General features: G+C 37.9%; 1 protein-coding gene across 1 annotated transcript in view; it reads right to left on the bottom strand.

Annotated features, from left to right (window-relative positions):
* The window catches only part of ABCC4 (ATP binding cassette subfamily C member 4), a 146367-nt gene that overhangs the window by 104433 nt on the left and 25706 nt on the right, over positions 1-16228 (bottom strand). The window contains exons 7-13 of the mRNA XM_032100049.1: positions 15460-15585; positions 12537-12786; positions 10817-10921; positions 6682-6771; positions 6145-6336; positions 4533-4627; positions 4340-4426 (exon numbers count right to left, since the gene is read on the bottom strand). Coding sequence (XP_031955940.1) covers positions 4340-4426; positions 4533-4627; positions 6145-6336; positions 6682-6771; positions 10817-10921; positions 12537-12786; positions 15460-15585 — 945 coding nt within the window. The remainder of the gene's footprint in view (positions 1-4339; positions 4427-4532; positions 4628-6144; positions 6337-6681; positions 6772-10816; positions 10922-12536; positions 12787-15459; positions 15586-16228) is intronic.

Consider the following 16228-nt stretch of genomic DNA (forward strand, 5'->3'; position numbering starts at 1 on the left):
CTTCCGATTCAACAAAAATAAACAAAGAGTATTTTAAGTTAACAAACATAAGTAACAGTATACTATAATCCACTTAAAAAACGCATTGCCCTTTGACAGCAAACTGCTACACAACTAAAAAAAAATTGGCTTGGGCTTTGATAGCGCAGAGCATGAAGCAGGAGACACTGAGAAGGGGGCCCACAACAACACAGTGCTCCCCTGTGCAAACGAAGAGTCTTCGCACTTCGTGCATACAATTCCTCATTTGTTCTTCCTTCCCTATCAGGTTTGCTTTTCTTTGAGACAAGATGTTCTTTAATCTTTTTTAAGTTTTTATCTCCAAGAACCAGCTTTCTTTCACCTCTGCAAAATGTCTCTTCTTCTACTTTCTTCCTTACCATTCTTTCTCCCACTCCTTTTTGAAAGTTCGCATGCAAGTTTAACTTTAGTTAATACTTATATTCATTTCAATGAAAATAACCACTGAAATGAAATTAAAGCACATGTAGAAGTGCTCACAGGCATAAAGCCTTTGTTATATTTATTTACTTCCTATATTTGTTTTCCTCTCCCTTCCCTTTAAATTTAAGTGGTTTAGGGAGAACAATCTCCCAGTTATTTTTGCACATTTCAAAGTTTACAATTTTTTTTTAAAAACGATACTATGCTTACCAGAAACAAAAAACCCACACACCCTACACATTCTACTATGTTGTCTCAATTTCTACTCTGCTGCTTCGGTTTCTATGCCTACCTTGATAATCATTTATCTCCATCTCATTACAACTTCCAGACATGCATAAATACAACTGGTCCCCAAAATCCATTGACCTGTTCCAGGCACCAGGTAGCACTGGATGGCTGGAGAAAGTATATGGGCAAACATAGAGACATGCTTTCTCTGGCACACATTTCCAGCTTCCAGAGTCCATATACTAGGAATTGTTTGAGCCAGAGATCTTGGTGTTCAAGTAGATCTTTGTGAACTTTTCCTATATGAATTCTGCCTGATACTAGGAATGATACATCTGTGCATACCACTCCCAAGAACTATCACAACTTTAGGTCTGATTTTAAAAGATTCCTAAACTGTCCTGCAACTCTGTCTACTCTCACAAGCACAGAGCAGGGGAGAAAGAAATCAGGCTGATCATCAACTGAGACTGGCACACAGCTCCTGTGACTGGAAAAGATACAAGGGAAGGAATAATACCTAGGGAAAGGTATGCTTCAATAGACTGATGAAATATAAATCTCACTCTTAAAAACATGATTTTTGAGTCAATACCACTGGTGGGACACAATTTAGTTTCTATCTAAAGGTGATCTGACACCATATCATCTATAGCAAAAAATAGATAAACAGAGAGAGTAGGAAATTCCTTGGGATCCAAGTGCAACTGAATGATTTTCTTAAAAACTGTTCCAAACTTCACCATACAAAGAAATGTGCTACTGGATCTGTGATGGCTATCCCTCATTTTGAAACTAGAGGCCTCAAAATATAGGATTTCTTAAAAGCTAACTAAAAGCTATTTTTATTTAAATAAATATAAAATAAAGGCATATTTTCACATCCACATACAAATATGTAAAAAACCATATAACTATACTGGCAACCCCCCACTGGAAAAAGGCTGAAGCATGCCTACTATTAACTATCAAGAGAACTCACAGGAAAAAGGGCAACAAATAACAAAAAAAAAAAGGAAATCTTCAGTTTATACCTCCCTAGGTCCCAAGGAATCTGACCAGGAAAAAGGAATTAATTGAAAAACTGGCTTTATCTGCTCCATCATCCACAGAACAACTTGTCTGTATCACAAAGAAATTCTTAAGAGCCACAATCCCTTATTAATAATATCATGGTCTGTTTTCCCACTGGAGCTGTGCTACTTGCATTCTTTCTCATTTGAAAAGCATTTATGTATTTTAAACTGCTTACTGCAGTAGCTGAATAGAACACAGAAAACCAGCAAATGTAATGAACCAGCCATCCACATACCACAGCTTTGGGGAATTACTCGGGACATACCTTTGATGTAAACACATAGACCAGACACTTGCAAAAAAATTTCAACTTTAATATAAAATTACAAGAAAAAAACCAGCGAGTGAACTGAACAATATCCTCTTCAGATTCTCATTAAAAAATCCCCTGTTTCTTCCATCTCGCCCATTGTTTTAAGCCTCGCGGTTTGGACTCCTGGGGGGGCAGCCTGCACGAAGTGGTGTTTTGGACATTCCTCAGCACCATGTTCTAAGAAATCATTCTTGCCCAAGTGCTCTCTGTCTTCTCCACATTTCTAGCACTATTCAGGAAGCAATAAAGTACATGCCTTGCCTTGTTTTTCAAAGCAACTTACTGAACATAACGCTCTCCCCACTACCCCCAGCACCTTTACAGCTTCCATGAAGGCCTCAGAAGACAACTTCTGTTTGTAAAAAACCCTCCCTTAAAAACTTGTGCAGGAAGGCATTGCTCAGTTTTCCTTCCCACTACTACTCCGCCCAGTCCGTTCTCAAAAAAATGCTTTCATTCTACTTTTATGTGTTTTGCTTAATCTGATCTGGAGTTGGGGAGAAAAAATAAAAGTACAGAAAAAACCCCAGCTACTTCTCTGAGTTTCAAATTCTCTGAGATAACCTCCTTATTCCTCCTCATCTTCACACATTTATCAGCAAAACACATGCTATGCTCCCAGAGCGATGGCTTCTATCTCCTTTGTGGTTTTGCACATGCAAAAATCCACACTTCCAGTTTTGCAGTAGAATGCAGATGCTGCCAATGTCACAGCTCACATGAAAAACAGAATAAGCTGAAGAGGCAGCCTGACCTCCTTCACAAGGCATCACGGTACTTTCCTGTTTCCCTCTTCATGAAGAGACCTTAAGACTTCAGGGAGAGACAGGTTAACAGCTCAGGTGGGTGCACCTTCATAACTCAGGCACTGATACAGATGCTGGAGTTGCAGAGAGAACTTCTGCAGAAATAGAAGAGCAGCACCTGAAGCCTCGAAAGCTTCAATAGGCATTAAAGGAATTTGATAGCATATGTGAACTACAGAGGTGATGAACTCCATCTATCAGACGTGGCAGGGGAAAAATGAACATAAAACCTATGCATCATAAAACCCTTACTCCATACTAGCTGATGGAAACAAACAGTAGCCTTTCAAAGAAATGGATAAAATAAAGCAAAACATTAAGGGGGTTTCAGAGAGTCCAGATTTGAAACTGCAAACATCAACAGGATGTACAATTTTCAAATTTAGATACTAAAAGCTTCCCTGTATGGAGAAAAAATAATGTGCATGCCACTGCTACTCAATACAATTTGTGTGACCATCTCTACAAGATTTCTGCAAGTTTTTATGATTACCTAGGAAGGAACAACAGTAAAACCAAATTAATTCATGTATTTGGAGTGTGGAATTCAAAGGATTCAAGTATGCTAAACAAAATGCATTTACTGAACACCTGAACCAAAGACCACTGAATTCTATCAATGGATGTTTTTCCTTCTAACAAATTCTAAATCATGCCTCTTAAAATAGAGAGTAGCAAGCTGTGAAAAAGCAAGGACAAAATACTGGCTGGGACTAACCAGATTATTCTCATGCTCACCTATGTGCCTTAGATTTGGCAGTTTCAGAGAGATGGAGATGAAGAAACTCACCAAGAAGGGAACCTGACTTTTAATGAACACTCTCCTCTTTCTTTGGGAATGGAGGAAGGTCCAGAATCCCTCTCTTACAAAGTAAACTTGTACACTCTCTTTTCCCTCTATTTTTGCTCTCTGCAGTCTACTCTGCAGGCCACATGCCCTGTTTCACCTGCTCAAGTGAAATTTCAACCATTCAAAGAAAAAGAAAAATTATTCAACAATCTAAGACAGTTCTGTCCTTTCCTTCAACCACTTGAATTAAGTGCTTATTACTAGCAAGTGAAGTTGTAGCAAACTAAGAAGCGATTTAAAATCCCACCTCATTTTATTTTTCACTCAGTACTAATATTCATAAACCCCATTACTCATAAACCCCCACACTCATGTACGTATTCGACATTCTCCTCAAGAAAATGGCATATATTACTTTAAGAATAATTCTACTTATAATATCTTCAGAACAGATTTTTACAGGGCTTTTAAAAATAAAGAACAAAATCCACAAAACACAGAGGGGGAAAAAAACCCCTCTATCTTTCAATAACATAGAATGGGGAAAAACGAATCAGAAAGTGAATGTACTACATTTTGTGATAAAATCCATCTCCCCAGAAATGCTTTCTCAAGTTTTTCTACAAGGAATTACAATATAACAATCGTGTTTTAAATGAAAATAAAGCAGTAACATACTTTTCAAACAAATGTCTTCCGACTTCAGCATCTACTGCACTCAGTGGATCATCCAAAAGATAGATGTCTGCATCTTGATACACAGCTCTAAAAGGTTTAAAGAAATGTCAGTATCACGAAGTCTTACATTAGTTTACTTTAGTCACTGAAGTCTGACAATTTATAAATTTTAGAAACACCAAAAAACACTAGCCTGGCCAGATTTACACGGGCCTTCTGTCCCCCGCTCAGAGTAGCTCCACGATCTCCTATTACTGTCAGGTCACCATTTGCATAACAATTCCAAGTCTGTGAATGTGCAAGAACAGATAAAAATATGTATTTTTTAAATCATTTTAACTTCAAAGACCAAACAAAGCTGTTTCAACATAACATTTACTTATTGAAAAGTATTAACATATCACATTAAAATACATGGTTTCATACCAACGTAATATTGCAGTTACTTTATGATTCCCATACTTCAGCAGTAATTGAGAAAGCAGAAAAAATAGATGAGTCTAAAGTTCACTTTTTCTACAACTTGGCCAGAAGAAAGTGCACTACTTATCTTTATCTTAAAAGGATTATCTACTGGCAATTCAGAAAATCAAATAAAATACTAAAAAGTCTAACAGTAAATGTATTCATTTTTATTACAACAAAATTAGCTGTCACAAAAAATAAAAACTGAACTATTATCGGTAAATTATCTTGCCAATGTCCCTAAAAACTGCATTGTTTTTATTCTTACTGCAATGTATTCAGAGAAATAATACTACAGGACATGCACACAGATTGGTTAATTTGGGAGCTCAGGAATGTAGATAAGACAACAGAATTATACAGCGTTCCATGTCATATTACTGTATTTCCTATTCAGGAAATGCAGAAGTTTTACATTAAGCTACAAAGCATATTCTGAAAGCTTATTCACAGCTTTTATAAGACACATAAATTTGCAAGAAAACTATGAAAGCAAATCTACCATCAAATATGAAGTGGGGATTTTTTTAATGCTGTTTGCTGTCTTTTAAAGTCATTAAAACCTTAAGTTTAGACAACAGCATGACTGAATATCAGCAGGAGATACTAAAACTCTATCTGTCAAGTATAAAAACCTGCAAAAAATGTTCATTACAGTAACCGTCTGCTTTTCACCTGTGTTGCTGCTGACAGAAATACCGTAACATGATGCACAAAACCTTTTTAGCTGCCAAGCAAAATGTCTGTTTCTTGACAAATCTGGCTTAATCCTCTTCTGTATCTCATGTCACAAACTCCTTTGCACACAAACCTTTCAAATATATTTTTTCATTAAAATACTTGGGTTTAGCAAGTTCTCCAGTATATAGCCCTAAGGTTCTTTTGATAGCTGTTGGCAATGCATAATACACAGCAAACATGACATTTATTTCAAAGGAAAGCATATAGGCTATTTAAAAAATGGAAGTCACAAAGAGTGCTAGCTTGATCATTTGTTTTCTGCCTCTTATTGCATTTGCACATACCCCTACCATAATACACGTGAAAAGGGCTAAAATGTAATTATGAAATAATAGGGAACATCTTTTCCCAAATTTGTCAGTGCTTCCCATAAGCTATACCTCCCCCTAGTGGAAGTTTTCGGAATTAGAAGATGATGCTTACACAGGGATGGCAAAAACAATTACACGTGTTTTTTACAAGCAACAGAATTATTTCACATGCTACTAATAACTATCAATCCCATATATTTTACATCGCAGCACGTACCACAGGTCTGAAAGAACACTAAAATAAAAATAACCATCTTGGAAAGAAAATACACAAAGAGAAAGCCTTACCTTCTTAAGAGCACAAACTTTCAAAACCTTTTCGTATTTTTCTTTCTCGTATTCCTTGTCAAACAGTATATTACTTCTTACAGTGCCAGAAAACACCCAAGGCTGCTGAGAAACATAGGCAATTCTTCCAGTAACATTTATCAAACCTTTGTCTGTAGGCAGTTCACCAAGCACGGCACTTAAGAGCGAAGACTGGAAAAGATTTAAAAAAAAAAAAATTAAAATTAGAAGTTTGGTTGCATTAAAGACATCACAGAGATTGAGCAGTGTTTACTGGCACAATGGCCTATTTCACCCTGTTACTCAAACTACTGCTAACAGTAGAAAAGCACTAGAACCCTTTTCATGCAGTCTTGAAGCAACATACAAAGTACTAAAGTTTAACTCCACACCATCTCCTCCCCAACCAGACGGCCATCGGCCTGTCTTGAATGTGGAATGTGTGACTATACACATAAAGGAACTGTACATTTTCAGGTTTCTAGTTTTCACATATAATAGACTCAAAAGCCTTATGAAATTATTATTAAGACTTACTTTTCCAGCTCCCACAGGACCAATCACAGCCAGTAATTCCCCTCGTCTGACAGTAAACGAAATTTGTTGAAGTGCTGGGGTTTCTGAACTCTGTGGATTTGAGAAAAAGTTAGGATTTCTCAGTAATGAAATATAAACCATCAAAATAAATATTTAGAAACAGAAAACAATGTGCATACATCACTATAAACCACCAGTCCATAGGCCCACCATACTGTCAGGCATATAGTTTTTGCCTCTTCAGTAATTCACACTTTTGGAAGACCCTCATCCTCCACCACAAACATGCAACACAGATAAAACAGCATTCAAGGAATAAGGAGGCATTCAAGGCAGCGTTCAAGGAATAAGGAGGCCACAGGCAGCAGAAGCAGTGCTTCCTCAGAGCCCACATACCGGGGTAGCATCCTGGGAAACACGAGCTCTGTGCTGGCCACCACACCAGTGTTCCCAGCCCCAGCACGACACGCTCAGTGACTCCGAGCACACAGACAAATGGAGGGCTGAGGCTCTCAGAGCCTCAGGAAAGCCAGGACTGTGTCTGCTCTAGTCAAGGCTCTATCCAAAGTAAAACCACAAAAATGACATTTGATTTTACAGAAGCTCATCTTGTATGCTGGGTGTTCTCACAGACTTCTCGTGGATGATGTAGTGGGCTGTGTGAAAATACACTACCCTAGGATTGTCTGTTTAATATTACTTCCCAGTATGTCTATCCTTTATGTTATGTATGAGCTTATTTCCCAACATATTTTGCACCTCTTCTATCACAGTTGCAGAAATGCCTACTTGTGGAAAGAAAGGATGCTCATGTCTTTAACAGCTATGCTAAACAGCCATTTCTAAGGACCTGGTGCAGGTCCCTCTCATTAAAGCAAAACACCTTTGTAACAGAATCTGCCTTTACATGCATCTTTGCCTGCACTAAGCATAACTGACACTAAAATGCAAACAGTAAAATACACACATTAAAAAATCCCCAAACTAGTACTCCGGTTAAAGGACCAAACGAAAACCCAGCCTTAAGCTCCAAAAACAGAACAGCACAGTTAAGAACACCTTAAAATCTCCAGCCACCTTTTGAAGTTCAAGCAGCTGAAGAGGCCATCGTCTAACTCCATACAAAAGGTGACACAAGACAAAAAAGTTCTGGGACTGCAAAAGGAGGAAGCCTGCAATTCATTTCAACTTATTTGGGAAGAAACAGAGGTCCAGTATCCATCCACATCTACAACAGCTGGGATAGCCGGGATAGCACACACGTGCTTACTCGTGACAGGAGAAACCCCAGGCAGGCAGCCCCACTGCCAGAGCTCACGGAAGCACCACAGGGCCCGCATGAGCTCCTCACACTGCGAGAAGCTGAACTCGGGCTCCTTGTGCAGCTCTGCTAAACCACTGCCGCCGCTACTGTGAATTTCCACAAGGTGGCATCAACGGGTGGCACTTTTCCCCTTTTCCCCGCACAACCCCACCACCCTCCCCAACCAGAACCAGCATTTCACCCCGAAGTTGACTCCTCTGTCCAGAGTACACAGCTCAGGTGCTCACCTAGTGCTAAGGTCGGGAGAACTCTACCAACTTATGGCAGCCAAAGATTTTCTTTTTTTAATACGGAGTTTGCAGGAACAGAAAATATCTCTTACTAAAACAGTGTCTACATGGAAAAAATAAATAAGCTTTCAGACACACAGGCCCTTCTTCAGACCTCTTGAGGTTGTGCTTCTGTACTCACAGAAGTGCAAAGACATTTCCTCCCACATCAAAATTTTTTAAAAAATATAAAGTAAGAGCCAAAAAACATTACAGAATTTTTTTTTTAAAGTTTTTTAACTATTATTGCCATATTATACATTAAAGCAGTACTGGAAGGTATCACGGAGCCAACACAAAAATAGTAATTCAAGCAAACAGCACAGCCACACGCACCTAAGGGGCACGATATTTTTGCAAAATAGCATTCCTTATAATTAAAGACAATTTGTCCTGAATTCATCACACCTATTTTTAGGCACTAAACTGAGGCACTTAAATTAGAGCACAGACTAATATGGCAGCTAAGTTCACCTGACAACTCATTACACCAAGGCTGTTCAAGGGACTCAGCTATCAGAATTAATCTCATTAAAAGTGATTCATTTTCTATTGCTTTATTCCTCCAAACTGCTTCACCACAAGGTCATACAAACCAGCATTAACAACCAGCGTTAGGGAGGCAACAGGCAGAGAACGCAAGGACAAGAGGACACAAGAATGATCCTTCCAGGGGCAGCAAATTTGGCCTCTGTTCAAATGCTGAAATTTTAAATCTGAAGTTGCTCAGCTGAGCAGACAGACTGTTCTGTAAACTCAAGAAACACCAGTAAAAAGCTGTACTGAAGAAACTCTAGTTCCATGCTGGTATCAGACTAGACTGTGGTACTCAAGATAATACTTGCCTTAGTGAAACAAGAGTGTGACCAGGAATTAATTGGTTTTGTTTATCTTTTGAGAAATTGCAATACACCATGTTAGGTTGTTTTCCTGAAAGTGTAGCTAATAATCCTTTTTTTACTTCAAGTGATTTTGGATTCGTGGGCTGCTTGTTGGCTGGTTTTTTAAATATCACTTTTGGCACACAGTCTCTATAAATTAAAAAAATTATCATCCAGCTGTACAGTGTCTGTACAGACATCCAAAGTGTCTTGAGTAGCAAGCTAGGCCTGCTACTAGACAAAGGATAACATATTTATATTATTCCTTTCATAACTCGTCTCTATCAGAACTTATCACCTTTTTCAGTGAGCAATTCTATAAAATTATTTTGCATCATTTTAAGAGTATGTAAGAGAAACTTTGGGAGCAGATCTTAACAGTTCTGAGAGAACTGTTCTTCTCCCATGAACACTGCAATTAAATATCAAAATGAAAGTTACATTAACAGTTTTGTGGATGCCTTGTTGGTTTGGGTTTTTTTTTAAATTGAAAGGAAACCAGTAATTCCAGTCATGCTACCCTGCTTTATGCAATATAAACAAGTCATGGAAAAAAAAAAAAAGATGTTTTATGGGCACATTATGCAACCATTTCCTATAAATTGTTAATGGTGGTACCAAAGTCAGTTTGAGAAGAAAACGAAGATTAAGCAATACATTGCATTTTGCATTAGAATGTATTCAAATCAAGTCTTTCATATCAATTCATTTTTAAAAACTTGGTCAATGCCTCAGAAATATTATTGTCACAGAGAACTCTGAGAATGTAAAGCAGCATAAAATAGCCATTTTCTTTTGCAGCAGAGTAGCAGTAGGTAGATCCTCACATATGTTTTCACACCTGATCTTCCTAGGGACACAGCACAGGGAGGGGAACAGGGTTTAGAAAGGGAAATACATGATGTCTTATTTGCATGCAAATTATTTATACGCAAAAGTCATTTTTAGAGCTTCCAGCACTTATAATGGAGACTGAAGTCTCTCTTGTGTGAGGATACTGGCAGGTTGTAATAGCGCCAACAATTCGTCACAAATTGCTGCTTACCATATCAATTAAAGTTTGAAAACAGAAACAGTCAACCTTTGCCTTTCTTACATAAAAGTGATACAAAATAAATTTATCACCTGTTTACTGTCCCTTTTTCTAGCCATTTTGGCGAGTTTGGTGCACTTTAAGCAGAAAAAAATGTGCAGCTGAACAGCCTCAAAATACGGAGCAACAAATACATGCTGATGTGTCTCTAAAGCTTTCAAATCTGTTGTAAGAAGTGTAATATTGTACTGGTTCTAGACTAGTGGACTGATCAAGCACTCAGTTCACAGAAAAAAACCCCACACGATAAGGCCCACCTTGCTGTGCTGTCTGTCCTTAATTCCAATTTAAGTACCTCAGCCATACTACAGTGCCGCTTAATAACCGGACATATTTTCCCATAGAAATACAAAGGTTTTCATTTAGTGTACTATTAAGGAATAGCTACTTCTAAGATGCACTTGATAGAGTTTTCAGTACTATTCTACAGAGTTAGCTAAACATACTGAAAGGATTCTCATACACAAAGGATGGAGTACAAAATATCAGCACACTATACATACCCACACTGCATTTTAGACTTCAAATGCCAGCAGCACCAATATACTTAATATTTAAGAACATTTACCTTATCCCAATAGCAAGTCAAATCTTGGACATGGAGAATGATATTTTCATTACTGCCATGCAGTTGTGGCTTGAAGTGCAAGACTTCATCAAGCATCAGAAAGTTCTGCAATGAAAGAAAAGCAGAGGATATTGCCTAATGTGAGACTGAGAATGGAAACACATTTTTTGAAAGCAGCATACAGAACATTAATTATGGGGTTGGAAAAAACAATCACAAACTGATCAAAGAATTACATTTCCAAAGCAACGGACAACTACAACAGCGTACTTCTAACTAGCTAGCTCTCCCTCCCAAAAGCCTCCAAAAGTGCAGATTTAATAGGAAAGGACTCTAACAACCACCTGTTCAATAAAGAATTCCAGAAAGAAATGGACCTTAAGAACCTATCCTGTCTTTTCCTTAAATCGCTAACAACTTTTAAATTGTTTAACTTCCTCTACCGATACAAAAGAGGTGAAACCCTCACTGCAACACCTTCTCATTCCATTGCTTTGATGGCAAAGGCTTATGTTATTTCATTGGAAGAATGATGAGGACACAGTAAGCAGCTGTCCACTGTCTCTAGTAAGCCTTCTTCAAGTGACCAATAGAAGACAGCACACTATCTGAACATTTCCTCATTTTAAAGTCCAGGACATTAACCAAAAAAGAAACCTGCTAACATCTGCATAACTGGCTCACTGCACTTTCACTGCTGAACTTCTATTCTACATTACATCCCAGTCAGCAAACCTTTCCTTCAATTTGCATAAGCATGCACTTTGTTCCACAGCCACACTTCCACCACACCTTGCCTGATGCTGGATTATAAATAGCCCAAACACATTCAGAAAGGAAAGGGGCTATTTCCACAGAAAACTTTCAAGGATGACAGCTACCACAATTTTATGACAAAACCCAAAAAAATTCTATCATGCTTTGACTCAGAGTCAAAAGTGAAGACCTTAAATAGGCAGCAGTAAACAATATTCTGGGAAGAGAAGGAAGGTCTTAATCATAGAAGCCAAGACTAGTTAACAAGTACTTAGCTAAGAGCTTGCAGATGTGAGATAGCTGCTGAAGACTTACAGAAAGCAGTAACTACGAGGAAACAGGAGGAGGATGTCAGGAGCCATGGGAGGGCAGGGAGAGTACTGCTAGGCTTTTACAGGCACAGAGGTACTGCTCAGACTCCAGACAGCAGGTACTGTCACAGAAAGTGATGAAAAGTCAAGCATTTTAACACAGCAGTCCATACTGTACAAGACACTCTTCTTGTTCTGTTAGCACCAAACATCGGCACTACCAATGCTCATTCTTACTGAATTTGAGTCTTCACTCCAGTACTGAAAGCAGCCACAAGACAAAAGCTAGTGCTCACACCTGTCCTCCACAGATGACAGGGTAGTGCAGTGGGAAATACAAATCCTACAGCTCTCATCTGCCTACTTCTTTCTTCAAACCCCAATCCCAGCATGCCTGCGTATCTGTACACGCATTCCTCTTACTTCAGAAACATCTACACCACCTCCTTGCCACGCACACTTTTCTCCTACATCTCAGCCTACCCTACAGTGCATGTCCTGTTTTTTGTACCTGCATTCACACCAACATGTTCTGTTTCCAAAACAGGTTATTTTAAGTGCAAAACCACAATAAGGCCGCATTTGTCAGCGACGTTAAAACAAGGGCAGAGTAAGAGAAGACATCCACACACGCTCCCAGTCAATAACGCTACCTTGATCCGCCGGATGCTGATCACTGACTCGGACACTCTCTCAACAGCCGAAGGGAAGAACAGGGTCACTGTGAGTCTCACTGCCCCGTACAGGGACACTGCCACAAACACCCGCCTCGCTGAGATAACGTTGCCAAGTAGTACATATGCCATGAAAGTCATGAACACTGTTATTTTGCTTGCCACAAAGAATGAAGCTAAGTTCAGTCCTCGAAGATAGGAGCTTTTCATAACCATGGCAATCTCCTTCCTAAAAATGCAAAACATAAACAAATCACATCAATCTCTCCCACTACTGCTACCTTCAACAATAGGATGAGGGAAACCCCCTCTCAGGATTTTATTTTCATAGCCTTTCTCCCCCCCTTGCACCACCCCGGCTCATCTGTAAACAACTGTGAAGAAAACACGTTACATGGTAAATAACAAAACAAAACCAAAAACAACCAACAACAACAACAACAAAAAACCCACAAAAACAAAACAAAACAAACCCCCAACCAAACAAAAAAAACACCAACCGGAATTTAAGAGGCTTGGAAATTGAGAGGAGAAATTCATTATATTTAATATCTTAATAGCTATAGAAAATAATTATTTTTCGGAGACAGAAAACTAAGGTACTATTTTCTTCTTCTCTGGTTAAACTAATATTTTACTTCAGATTCTAATCTGCTTCAAATATTTTTTGGTTGCATGCAATAGCAAAGAGGAAAAAAAACCCCTGTATAAAGGCCAAGCACCCACAAACTCCTTATCCTTCCAATATCAAAATCCAGGAGAGTTCAGTCACAAAACTCATGACAAGACCAACACATACTCTGAAGCTGAAAAAAACCAGGGCAATTTCCAGAAGATCAAGAGTTTGCCCACAGCCCAAGTATCTGCCATAATTCAGCTGCTGCTCCTCAAGCTGTATCACAGGATTTAGCGTATTTCCTTTCATCTCAGTCTAAATCCTTCCCAATTTGGACCCTGCTCCTGGCCTCTTTTGCTCTGGGAATTCTGGTTCATAAATCAAGAAAATACTGATCTGTGAGACCAATTGTTCTGCCAGTCATTGCCCAAGCTAAATAGTGATTGAAGTACTGTACAGACACATAAGTCTCCCTCCAGCAACTGAAAAGCAGCTGATGTGTTTGTTCTCAATTTCCATTTCAGTTAAATTGCAGTTTTCACTTCTAAATGACTCATCAAGTCCAAGCCTCAAAATGTTACTGCACTATCATCTTACAATGTGGATGCTAGCAGGCTTACCTCCTCATGAAAATAATAATTTTTCTTTATCAAGAAAGTCACAACAACTTACTCCTTCTCCATATATTCTACCTTTGTCTACTTCTACAAAATCCTTACACAATTCCTAATTTCTCTTTCCAAATATTCTGACAATTCTTAGGGAAAATCTTAATAATGCTGATCACCTACCACTTGGAACTATACATTAAGATTAGAAACTCAAGTTGTGATTATACAATTTGAAGTAAATTAAGTGACCAACTTTCCCACTGTACTTGCCAACTGGCTGAACCAACAGACTTTTAAAAGTTTCAAAGGCTTATTTTTTCAGCTTAAGGGTTCACAATCTCTGATCTCCTCCAGAGTACAGAGAAGGAACATTTGTATGTAAACTATTTGAATTGGGTCTAATTCAATTACTTCCATAACCCTGGATGAAACTCTTTTCCCACCTTTTAATAATCCTTAATAATCCTCTCTTTATCTGTGGATAATCGGCAAGTTTTTTGTGCTACTCTCCATAAATACCAGATAAATTATAGCCTACCTGCAGGCTGCATACAATATATTACACTGTCTCGAGGCACAAACTTACATAAAAGGAAACTAATATGGACAGACACAAGAAAAAAGAGCAGTGCAGGAGTTCAGATGGCATCAAGGGCCAGCGTGGAAATACTGGACAATAAATCACCTGGCTAAATTTAAGACTTTTAACTATAGTTTTCCACGACACATTTAAAGAAAGGGAAGAGGGCTTAAGATGTGTTCTGGAAGATCTTATTTCTTTCCAACATTAAAAAGGAAGCTTCTAATCCTAATGAGGTGTTGAACTTGGAATCTAAAATTTAGTGATGTGAATACACCCACTGAGGAAGCTTTCAATAAAGAAATACCCTCTCTGGCTCCATGCAAGACAGAAAAGCTTCCCATCAGTCATAAACATTCAATCAGCACAGGATCCTATAACCCAACAGAGGAAACAATTATGTGCATGGGAAGAAACATCTCAGGGAACATTTGCAAGTTTGCAAGCCTGCACATGGATGTAAAGGAAAAAAATTCCTTTAAAGAAAACTATTTCCAAAAAAAAACATTTAAAACAAAAAAGTCAGATAATCTGCAGCAGGATAACCACGTTCTATTCATATGGTGGAGAGGGAAACGACATGAAAATTAGATTATGAGAAATATGCACCCGAACTCCTATATTTATCCTTTAGCAACGAATGCTGTTACAGTATCACGTGAAAGGCAAATACTGACTGAAAATCAAATTTATTAATAACTTTTAATCTGATGTCAATGGACCTCTGAAATGAAATGTCTTAGGATACCAAACTCAGCTGGCCTTGCCAGTTGAATAACAAGGGAATTTCTGATCTGCTTTTCCCTTCTACCTTTGCTACAGCTGAGTTAGTTGCTCATTTTAAATACAATTGTTAGAGGAAGCATAAGAAAAGCCAGAATTATCAAAGTTTGGAGGGTTTTTTAATGTTTTATTCCCTTAGAATGTATCGTCATTCCTATACTCTTGCTATATAAAATTTAAATTAAAAAAGAAAAAAAAGCTCAAAAAGTGCAAGTAAACTGCATTTTAAAGCACAAAATAAAGCACTTATTCACATGTAAAACATAGAAAATGACACTGGTCATACACCAAGCTGTATCTTTCCGGGATTACCTTCTTAAACCATTCACAAGTTCTGCAAATGATTTTTCCCAAGCGTACATCTTTATTATCTTCATACCACTTATCACTTCATTCATGGTCCTAATCCTGACATCTGTTAAGGCAGCTGTCTTGCTTCTGAAAGTAGGACAAAGGAAAAATTCTTAGATTCCCTAAAGAAGACAATTCACGATCACATATTTATGAAGTTTTTGCTTCTACTTGTAAAGACAATTTACATTACTGTAATTGCATTAAAGGGTTTTCCTGAAGACCAGTATCTTAAAGCTGGCACACAGCAGACAGACTTGGTATGTTGGTGTTCCTGGTTCTCAGGGAACTGAGAGTTGATTCAGTGCTCAGAAATACATCTCAGTTTGTGCAAACACAGAGTATACTTAAACAACGTATCTGTGTATCCAAAAGGCCACAAATGAAAACATTCACAACTATTACATTCAAAATGAAACAAAAATCAGAAAATTACTTTAAAAAGATTTCAAAATGCCAAAACAACCACTCTTGTCATAAGGCTCTTCTGATGTTGTTAAAGAAACTGGCCTCATTTGTGACTTTTTAGGATTAACTGTAGCTGAAGCAGAGATTACTTAGTACATGAGCTGTAATTTATTAGATAATCTAGATATGGTTTCTTTAAAAAAATAAATGTTATTTAAACATTAATTGTAATTAACACTAACTTAAATACATCTGGTTTAGTTCCACACTATGTTTGCACTGATGAAAAAATGGAAAAAATAGATAATAAAATAATAAAGTC

The sequence above is a fragment of the Corvus moneduloides genome, chromosome 2, assembly GCF_009650955.1.
Source record: "Corvus moneduloides isolate bCorMon1 chromosome 2, bCorMon1.pri, whole genome shotgun sequence".
NCBI lineage: Eukaryota > Metazoa > Chordata > Aves > Passeriformes > Corvidae > Corvus > Corvus moneduloides.